This window comes from Mustela lutreola, chromosome 1 (assembly GCF_030435805.1).
Source record: "Mustela lutreola isolate mMusLut2 chromosome 1, mMusLut2.pri, whole genome shotgun sequence".
In the NCBI taxonomy this organism is placed as follows: domain Eukaryota; kingdom Metazoa; phylum Chordata; class Mammalia; order Carnivora; family Mustelidae; genus Mustela; species Mustela lutreola.
Window position 1 is genome coordinate 204,042,303 of NC_081290.1, and position 10,878 is coordinate 204,053,180.

Genomic DNA, 10,878 nt, shown 5'->3' on the forward strand with positions numbered 1-10,878 from the left:
ATTGATAAAATTTTTTGAATATAAAAATTATTAATGTGGTTCAAAAGTTAAAACTAAATGAGAAGGAATACTCAGGGGGGTTCTATCTCTTCTCTGTTCAACCTTGTTCTTACTTCAGAAGTAAGATTTTCATAAGTTTTTAAGATATACCTCTTGTGTTTGTTTCCAAAATGAAAGATATGCATAAATCTATTCTCACCTTTTATTAATATGTTATAAAGTGCATACAGGACAATATACAAACACATGTACAGTTCAGAAAAATTAAGTGGGTGTGAGTACATATATACACAATGAACCACTTCCAGTACCCCTTGCAAACCCAAGTAAGACCCTCCCACAAGGTGACCAACATTTTCACCTCTATTACCAAAGGTAAGTTTTGCCTAGTATTCCTTTGTATTAGCAGAACACATATTATTAATCAAATTTTCTATTAATGGACATTTATGTTATTCTACTTTGATGCTTTTTTAAACTAATGCTGCTATAAACACTTTTAAAGCTATGTTTTGGTTGACATAAGCACTAAAGCTTGAGTATATACATACCATGGTCGTAGGCTTTACATATATTTAGTATTACTACCTACCAAAGTGTATTCCAAAGTGCTTGTACCTGCTACAGTCCATGAGCAATGTATGAAAGGAACAGTAGCTTCAACTTCTAGCCAACACTCGGTATTTCATTTTTATTGAATATTTAATCCATATGAAATAATAATTAAAGTACAATTTATGTACAGTTTAAAGAATAACAATACAAGGATACCCATTAAAGAAAAAGAACATTATTGTTATTTTTTATATCCCCTGTGTATCCCTCCCTGATTCTATCCTTTTCTCTCTTTTTTTTTTTTAATTAAGTTTACTTGGCATGGCATTTTTATTGTTTAGCCAGATTAGTGGAGATAAACTGGTAACCAAGGATAGTTTAATTTGTAAATAATTAATCAGTTAATGGTGTTAAACATCTGAGTTACATGGTAACTCTATTTTTGAGGAACTGTCAAGATGCTAAATGGCAGCACCATTTCACATCTCCACCATAAGTGTGTAAGAGTTCCAATTTCCCCACAACCTTGCCAACAGTGTTATCTGTCATTCTAATTTTAGCCATTCTACTAAGTGTGAAGTGGCATCTCATTGTGGTTTTGATTTGTATCTCCCTGATGATAAGTGATGTGGAGCATATTTTCACATGCTAGATCATTTGTATATCTTCTTTGGGGAAGTATCTATTTAGATACTTTTGATTTTATAATTGGGTTATTTGTCTTTTTATTGTTGAATTTTAAGTAACAGCTATTTGTATATTTTGTGTACAAGTGTCTTCTCAGATATATGATTAGCAAATATTTACTCCTATTCTATAGGTTGTCTTTTCACGTTCTAGATTATATCATTTGAAGGAAAGAAATGAAGTTATCTTTTATCACACAAAATGATAAACTGAACTTTTAATAAGGTGCAATTTATCTATTTTTACTTTTGATGCTTGTGCTTTTGGGGCCATATCTAAGATATACCTATTACACAGTCATGAAGATTTATTCCCATGTTTTTTTTCTAATAATTTAATAATTGTTGCTTTTACATTTGTGTCTATCATCCATTTTTCATTAATTTTGGATATGGTGTGAGGTAGGGGATCCAACTTCATTCTTTTTGCATGTGCATTTAGTTGTCCCAGCCCCAGAGAAAGAGAATTTCTTTTGCTATTAAATTGCCTTAGTTCCCTTGTCACAAATTGATTAACCATAAATATAAAAATTCTGGACTGCAAACTTTTTTTTTAAGGATTTTATTTATTTATTTTAGAGAGAGAGAAAGAGAGAGAACATGAGTGAGGGGCAGGGCAGAGGGAAAGGAAGAGGCAGAGAATCTCGGGCAGACTCCATGCTGAGTATGGAGACTAAAGTGGGGCTCCTTCTCACGACCCTAAGATCATGACGCAGAGGCCAAAACCAAGAGTTGGATGCTTAACCAACCGAGTCATCCAGGCGCCCCATGGACTGTAAATTCTTTTCCATTCATATATGTACCTACCACACTGTTTTGATTATTTGATTACTTGATTGTAGTATGTTTTGACCTTGAGAAATGTGAGTCTCCAACTTCATTCTTATTTAAGACTGTTTTGGCTATTGTTAGTTTCTGGAATTTCCACTGGAGTTTTTGAGTCAGCTTGTCAGTTTCTCTAAAAATAACTTTAAATACCTGTTGATATTTTAATAGGGATTGCACTGAATCTGTTGGTCAATTTTGAGAGTATTGTTATCTTCGTAACACTAAATCTACCATCCCATAAACATGAGGTGATTATCTATTTATTTGCATCTTCTTTAATATCTTTCAACAAAGCTTTATAGTTTTCAATGTGCAAGTCTTGCACCTCATTTGTTAAGTTTGTTCCTATGTAGTTTATTCTTTTTGATGATACTGTAAATGGAATTATTTTCTTAACTTTATTTTTGAAATTGTCATTTCTAGTGTACAGAAATATATTCAATTTTTAATATTAATCTGTATCCTGCAATGTTGCTGAACCCATTTCTTATAATAGTTTTTTGTTTCCTTAGAATTTTCTGCATATAAGGTTATGTCTTCTGCTGTTAAAATCAAGGTCTTAATTGAGAAGTAGTGGAATCCTGAAAATTAGTATGACGATATATGGAAAGATTCTAATAAGGCTAGAGATATTTAAATCCTAAATAATTCTTACTCTTCTTTGCCAGTAGAAACAGTCCTTCCATCCCATCTGAAGATATTGATCCTGCTTTGCCTGAAGTACTTACCTTTAAAGACACTGTTGATTTTCCTCCAAGACACATCCTCATTACCCCACTTGGCTCTTAGATTTATAACTACACTTAAGTCTCAGCAGTCCCCAACAGGTGAGTTACAAAGTGTGACTGATGAGGTGTTGCACTACACTCCAAAAGAACAACATGATTTTTCCAATTTATGCAGGCATAATTTTGGAGAACATGTTTGTGGGTGAATATGAAAGATAGAAGATAATGGTGGAAGGAATATAAAGCTTGATCTGGACACATTTGTTGATATGGGCCCACTATGCAGAGATTCTACATATAATATGGGAGTTCAGGGAGTTAGAAAGGGCCCTAATGGTTTGCTTGGTTCTTCAGCTGAAATATAGATCAAAAGATGACCTACACTAAATGAATTTAAAATGTCAGAATTGCCTTGGTATATTATAGAGGAAGGTATCCAAAGATTTAGCAAGATTGGAATGATATAGAGTGTATTTATCATGTAAGTCATGCACACCCACTCCTGGAGGGTCCAGAGGACACAACTTCTGGTATGACTGAAAGAAATAAATTTGTGAAGGGAACCTCAAACTCCTTAAAGAGCTCTGGGTTCACTCTTCTCTGTAGGTCAGAAATTAAAGTGGGAACTGCTGCCATTTAATGTAGGGACTCTAAAAGCAATAGGGATATTTAGAACCCAGGTAGCAGGGGCCATGCAGCAGCCTTAATCATCAAAAGTAAGGTGGGCATGGTTACTATAATAGACAGTGAAGTCCAAGCAGTAATAAAAAGAGTGTGACTCCAAATATCTATAGTGTTGGCTGGTTAGAGGTAAAATAGATGGGTGGTCTACTAGATAATGGTGGAAGGAATATAAAGCTTGATCTGGACACATAGATCAGGTCTTGCCTGATCTATATGAGAGGAAGAATTCTAGGTCAAGTGAACAGAAATCTAACTTGATCATTAAAACAGTCTTGGCCCTTTGACCAATTCTGACTTGAGCCAATGTATAGACCCAGAACCTTTTGAATGAAGGACAATCTAGATCTCCTTGAGTAAGAACACTGATACATTACCAAAAATGCATAATCTTTCTTCCACCCTTCTCAAAGGGACTTAGAGCCTATTACTGGGGTGACTGTACGTTGAGAAGAAGGAAACAAACTTTTCAAGGATTACTGGACACTGGCTCTGAACATATACTAATTCTAGGAGACCATAATTCAGAGCAGAAGCTTAGTGAGGTCAGATGATCAATGAAGTTTTAGCTCAAGTCTCTCTCACAGAGAACCCAGTTCGTCCCTAAACCCATTTTATGATTTTGTACTTCCAGAATGCATAACAGACATATCCAGCAACGGAGAATCTCTCCACACTACTTCCCTAACCTGTAGAGTGAAGACTATTATGGTAGAAGTGGCTAAGTTGAAGCCAGTAGAACACCCTCTACCTGGGAAAAGAGTAAACCAAAAGCAATACCACATTCCTGAAGGATTTATAGAGATTAGTGCCACCATTAAGAACTTGAAAGATGCAGGGATGATGATTCCCACCACATCCCCATGCAATTTGCCTGTTTTGTCTGTACAGAAGACAGAAAGATCTTGGGGAATGACAATGGATTATCATAAACTTAACCAGGTGGTGACTCCAACTGCAGGTGCTATTCCAGATGTGGTTTCATTGCTTGAGCAAATTATAACGGTCCCTTGTACATGGTATGTGATACATAGAAATGTATCCAGCAAATGCTTTTTTCTCAATATCTGCTAGTAAAACCACCAGAAGTAGTTCTGTCACTTGGGCCATATGATCCAGTAGATTTGATAGTGCTTAAAGTGTCAGTAGCAGATAGAGATGTTTTATGAAACCTATAGCAGTCCTCCATATGTAAATCACAGTGGGAACCATTAAGTTTTGGAGCAAAGCTGTGCCATCCTCTGTAGATAACTATTCCCCTTTTGATATACAGCTTTTTATTTACTACAAGGCCCCTTGAGAATGAATGCTTAACCATGGGCCATGAAGTTACCATGCAACCTAAGCAGCCCTTTATGAACTGGATGTTATCTGACCCATTGCACCATAAAGTTGTGTGCATGCAGCAGTACAGTACCATCGAATGGAAGTGGTAGGGTTGAAATCAGGCACAAACTGGCCCTAAAGTTGCAAAAAAGTTTTATGAGGAAGTGGCCCAAATATCCTCATTCCCTATTCCAGCTACACTACCTTCTTGCTCCCAGTACATGCCTATGGCCTCGTGCAGAGTTCCATATGATCAGTTGACAGAGAGAAGACTGAGGCCTGATTTACAGATGAATCTGCATAATATATACTCAAAACTGGGAAGTATACTGTTACAACACTACTTTCTGGGACATCCCTAAAGGAAAGTTAGTGAAGAGAAATCTTCCTTTGAAGTTCTGAAGGACAGAGCTTCAAGCAGTGCACTTGGTTGTTCATTTTCCTTGGAAGAAGTGGCCACACTCGTGACTGTATGCTAATTAATGGGTCATAGCCAATGGTTTGGCTAGAGAGTCAGGGACTTCGAAGAAATATGATTGGAAAACTGGTAACAAGGAAGTGTGGGAAAGAGGTATGTGGTTAGATCTCTCTGGGTGGGGAGAAAAAAGTGAAGATATTCATGTCCCATATGAATGTTCACCAAAGGTGACCTCAGCAGAGGAGCATTTTATTAATAAGTGGATAAGATGACCCATTCTGTAGATACTAGTCAGTCTCATTCCCCAGGTACCCCTGTTATCACCTAATGGGCCCAGCAACAAAGTGGCAATGGACAGAGGCTAGGCATGGATTCAGCAACATGGACTTCCACTCACCAAGGCTGACCTATAAGCCACAACTGACTATTTGACAGAAGCAGAGACCAATACTGAGTCCCAGCTGTGGTGCCATTCCTTGAGGTAATCAGCCAGCTACCAGACAGCAGATTGATTATACTGGCTTACTTCCATTATGTAAGAGACAATGTTTTGTCCTTACTGGAACAGATATTTACTCTGCATATGAATTCGTCTCCTCTAAACACAATGCCTCTGCCAAAACTACCATCAGTGGACTTACAGAATGCCTTATCATAGTATTCTACACAACATTGCCTTTGATCAAGGGACCTTACAGCAAATTAAGTGCAGCAATGAGTCTATTCTCATGATATTCATTCATCTTACCATGTTCCCTACCACCTTATAGAAGCTGGTTTGGTAGAACAGTGGAATGGCCTTTTGAAGATTCATTTATAGTGCCAGCTAGGTGGAAATACCTTGCAGGGCTGAAGCAATATTCTACAGGAAGTGGTGCATGTTCTATATCAGGGTCCAATGTATTGTGCTATTTCTACCATAACCAGGATTCACAGGTCCCGGAATCAAGGAATGGAAATGGCTGTGGAACTACTCACTATTACCCCTAATTATCCAGTACCAAAAATTTTCTTTCTATCCCCATGACCTTGTGCTCTACTGATCTTAGAGACCTTAGTTCTAAAGGGTGGAATGCTTCCACCAGGGGACACTACAATGATTCCGATCAAGTGGTAGTTAATACTGCCACCTCAGCATTTTGGGTCCCTCATGCCTTTGAATTATACTAGCTGGGGTACTTGATCCTGATTACCAAGAGGAACTTGGACTGCTATGAAGTGAGTATGTCTGGAATGTAGGATATCTACTAGGATGGATCTTATTACTGGCCTATGATTAAGGTGAATGGAAAACCAAAACAACCCAATTCAGGCAGGATTACCAATATTCCAGATCCTCTGGTCAATTTATCATTTTTCCCTTATATTATGCTTTTCTTTCATGTTTAAGGAAATATCTCTACCCCAAAATCATGAAGACATACTCAGCTTTTTTTCTAGAAACGTTATCATTTTAGAAGGTTTTATACTTGGATCTATGATCCGTGTCAAATCAATTTTGTGTGTTGTATGATGTGTTATACATCTAGATTCATTTATACTATCCCATTGAATGATAATTGTGCCTTTGTCATAAAAAAGATGGCAGCACAGGTGCAAGCTATTTCTAGACTTTCTTTTCTGTTCTACTGATCTACCTACTTCTTCCCCTCTCCTCCTCCTTCTTTCTCCTCCTTCTTGCTCTTCTTTAGCATCAACAGCACTCTTCCTTACTTTTAACCTTACTGTTGGTTTTGCTGTCTGGTAGCGTGAGTCCTGCTTTTTCATTCTTCTTAATGATTATCTTGGCTTTTCTAGGTCTTTGCATTCCCATAAATATTTAAAATTAAATTGTCAGTTACCACAAAACGGTTCTGGAATTTTGATTGGTATTTTATTATATCTATAGCTCAAGGGGAAAGAAATGGCATTTATTTAAAGTGAGATTTCCATCCTTAAACATGCTATATTCTTTCATTTATGTAAGTTCTAATTTTATCAACATGTTTTATAGATTTCAGTGTAGAGAATTTGTATAGTAATCATTAGATTTATCTCTAGATATTTGATATCTTAGCGCTTCCAATTGTATTTCCTTTTCTACTTCGGTTCTATTTCAGCCAATTTTTGGCAGTAAATAGAAGTTTTTTATGTTGTTCCTGTATCCAGTAAACTTGTGAAATTCACTTACTAATAGTGATTACATACAGATTTTTTTTCACATTTTAAACTTTTTATTTGCGTATTAAAAAATTATGCATTCCAATACTTAAAATCATTCAAAGAAAAAAATGGCACTCTGACTAAACTGCAGTTTACCGCCCGGCAAGACACCTTGGACCAGCTTAGTTTTTACTAGTTGTGTCCACCCAGCTTCTTCCTTCGCCCGCATACAAGTTATTTTCCTTCCCCCGCCGATGTATAGGAGGTTTGGCTTCCCAGTCAGTAGTTCAGATTCTTTGATAAGAACGAGGGGACCACAGTCATTTAAACTTGATCCAACCTCTTTGCATCTTAAAAGTTAAACAGCTAAAAAGACATAAGAAGGCAATGCTTGTGGAATGTATAGTGCGTATCAGCGGCGCCCGCCTCATTATGATTCGCCCGCTTGCTTCTCCTGTTCAATCGTTTCTTTTGAAGGCAGTGGATTTTTCTCTTGTGTTTCTGTCTTCTTCAATTTCGACTTATCGAATTTCTCAATCTCAGCCATATCGGGTTTGTCAGACATAGTTGCAGAGGAAGCGGAGCGAGGTGCACGAGCGAGAGAAGACCGGTCTGCTCAGGAGCCGCCGCCGAATCACATACAGATTTTTTTTTAGATTTTCTGAGTATGAAATCATGGGATTTTTTTGGTTTGTTTGTTTTGGAATTTGGGGGGTTTCTTTGTTTATCTGCTTTGTTTTGTTTTGTTTTGTTTTTGCTTCCCCTCTTGACCTAGCTAGTATCTTCAGTAAAATGTTAAATATAACTGATAAAAATAATCTTTGCTCTGTTTCTAATCTTAAAAGAAAAATGGTCACTATTTCATAATTAACTCTGGTGTTAGGTCTTTGGTAAATTCCTTCACCCAATTAAATATTGTTCCTTCTACTCCCAGTTTGTGGAGTTTTTGGCATGAAAGTGTGTTGAATTTTACCAATTTTCTTCTGCGTCTACTTGAGATGATCATATGGGCTTTCTTTTATTCTATTATTATAGTGCGTTCCACTAACTGACTTTAAAATGTTCAAGCAACATTGAAATTCTATGCTAACCCCACTTGTTCAGGATATAGATACATATACACACATGCATATAATACATATCATATAAATTACATGGTATACACATTATATATAAATATGTAGTCTTATTAGAACTTTTGAATCTATGACAATAACAGATTTAACTTATAATTTCTTTTTCTTATATTTTTTGTCAGATATTGTTATCAATGTTGTACCGAATTCATAAAATGAATTTAGAAGCACTCCCTATTTCTATTCTTTAGAACAATTCACATAAGATTGTATCTTCCGTATGTGTTTAAAGAAATTCTTCTGTGAATCTATCTATCTGGACCTGGAGCTTTCTTTGTTGGATAGTTTTTAATTACAAAACTAATTTCTTTAATATATATAGGATTATTCAGATTTGTTTTTCTGCTTGTGTAAATTTTGCTGTATCTCAAGGAATGTATCTATTTTATCTAAGTTGTCAAATTTACTGGCATAAGGTGTTCATGATATTCTTTTGTCATCTTTATAATATTTTTAGAATTTGTTGGGAATTCCACTTTTTTTGTAGAATTTGATGTGAATCCTGTTAATGCTAATTTGTTGTTTTTGTTTTTTTATTTTCACCAGTCTTGCTAGAGGTTTGTTGGTTTATTAATCTTTTCAAATAACTATCTTTTGTCAACTTTCATGTGTGTATCTATGTTGAATTTCAATAACACACACCTTTATTACTTCCTTTGTTCTGTCTTCTTTAGGTTTAGCTCATTGTTATTGTTTCAGCTTCTAGAGCTGGTGCTTCAGATCATTGATTTTCAACTTTTTTCCTTTTCTGATATATACATTTAGAACTGAAAATTACCCTCAGAACATCAATTTAGTTGCATTTCACAAACATTTTTATTATTATATAACCAAAATGTTTTCTGACTTATATTGTGATTTCTTCTTTGAACTTTGGTTTACTTAGAATCCTTTAACTGAAAAACTTTTAGAAGTATTATAATTATTAATTTATAATTTAATTCCACTCTAGAACTACTCTGATTTCCGGCTTTCAGAATTAACAAGATAAGTGTTCTGGTCCCATAGATAGTCTATTTGGTAACTGACCCATGAGCACTGAAAAAGAATATGTACCCTGCTGTTGTTGAGTGTAGAGATCTACATATGCCAATTAGTTCAAGTTAGTTGATCATTTGTTCTGTTATTCTAAATCTTTACTAATTTTTCCTTACTTGTTCTATAAATTACTGAGAAAAATATATTAGAATCTCCAACTATGATTGTGTTTGCATATTTTTTAATCTTAGTTCTGTCAGTTTTGACTTCATACATTTTGAAAGTATGATATTAAGTACACACAAATTTAGCATTGATGTATCTTCCTATTAAATTGTCCATTTTAGGGGTGCCTGGGTGGCTCAGTCCGTTAAGCATCTGCCTTCAGCTCAGGTCATGATCTCAGGGTCCTGGGATGGAGCCCCCTATCATGCTCCTTGCTCAGCAGGGAGCTTGCTTGTCCCTCTGCATGCAGCTCCTCCTGCTTGTGCTCTCTTTCTCTCTCTGAAAAATAAAGTAGTTAATTAAAAAATAAAAAAGTGGGGGCGCCTGGGTGGCTTCATGATTGAGTGTCTGCCTCCAACTCAAGTCATGATCCCAGGGCTATGGGATTGAGCCCCACATGGGGCTCCCTGCTCAGCAGGAAGCCCGCTTCTTCCTCTCCCACTCCCCTTGTTTATGTTCCCTCTCTCGCTGTGTCTCTCTCTATGTCAAATAAATAAATAAAATATTTTAAATAAATAAATAAATATAAAAATAAAAATAAATTGCCTGCTTTATTATCATCAAATAGCTTTAATGACCAAAAATAATTTCTTACTTAAAATTAACTTAATCTGTCTATATCTGTACCACTGGAACAAGCAAGGACATTGGGATTCCATGGCATGATTTGATTATATGGAGTCAGAATGATGCAAGAAAATGATAAAATTCAATTTTAAGACTATGATCAAAGGGAAAACCCCTAATTAAAATAAATCCTCATAAAAAATTTTAAGACTCTCTTGGGGTCTACAGGGAGCCATGGACCCCATATTAAAGCACATATGTTCAAAGTCACTAGGTTTAGGCCAATGAAAAACTTCAGGGGAAAGAAAAGCAGAAGATTAAGCGATAACAAGCCAATAAAACTCATTCCTTATTGGAAAAAAAATTGACTTTGTTTGATTTAATTAAGTTTTGGGAACTTCCATTTTATTAGTACTTCTGTGGTATATATTTTTAAATTTTATTGCTTCCCACTTTTCCCTTTACTTATATAATATGCTCCTATAGATAGCATCTAGTTGTGGTTTTTAAATCCAGTTTGACAATGTTTATCTTATTAATTGGGTTTCTTAGCCAATTTAAAGCCAATAACCAATATATTTTAGATAGTTTTAGGATTAATATTTTTC

The 10,878-nt window shown here is 35.6% G+C and overlaps 1 protein-coding gene across 1 annotated transcript; it reads right to left on the reverse strand.

Moving 5' to 3' along the window:
- Positions 1–7,412: 7,412 nt before the first annotated feature.
- On the reverse strand, positions 7,413–8,002 carry LOC131820700 (thymosin beta-4). Its single transcript, XM_059156413.1, has one exon. It carries the CDS (start codon positions 7,927–7,929, stop codon positions 7,795–7,797), a length of 135 nt encoding a protein of 44 aa, XP_059012396.1. The 5' UTR covers positions 7,930–8,002; the 3' UTR covers positions 7,413–7,794.
- Positions 8,003–10,878: the final 2,876 nt, after the last annotated feature.

Bases quoted from the DNA above. Each gene is read 5' to 3' on its own strand.
- LOC131820700 (XM_059156413.1), bottom strand. From the start codon at position 7,929: ATGTCTGACAAACCCGATATGGCTGAGATTGAGAAATTCGATAAGTCG.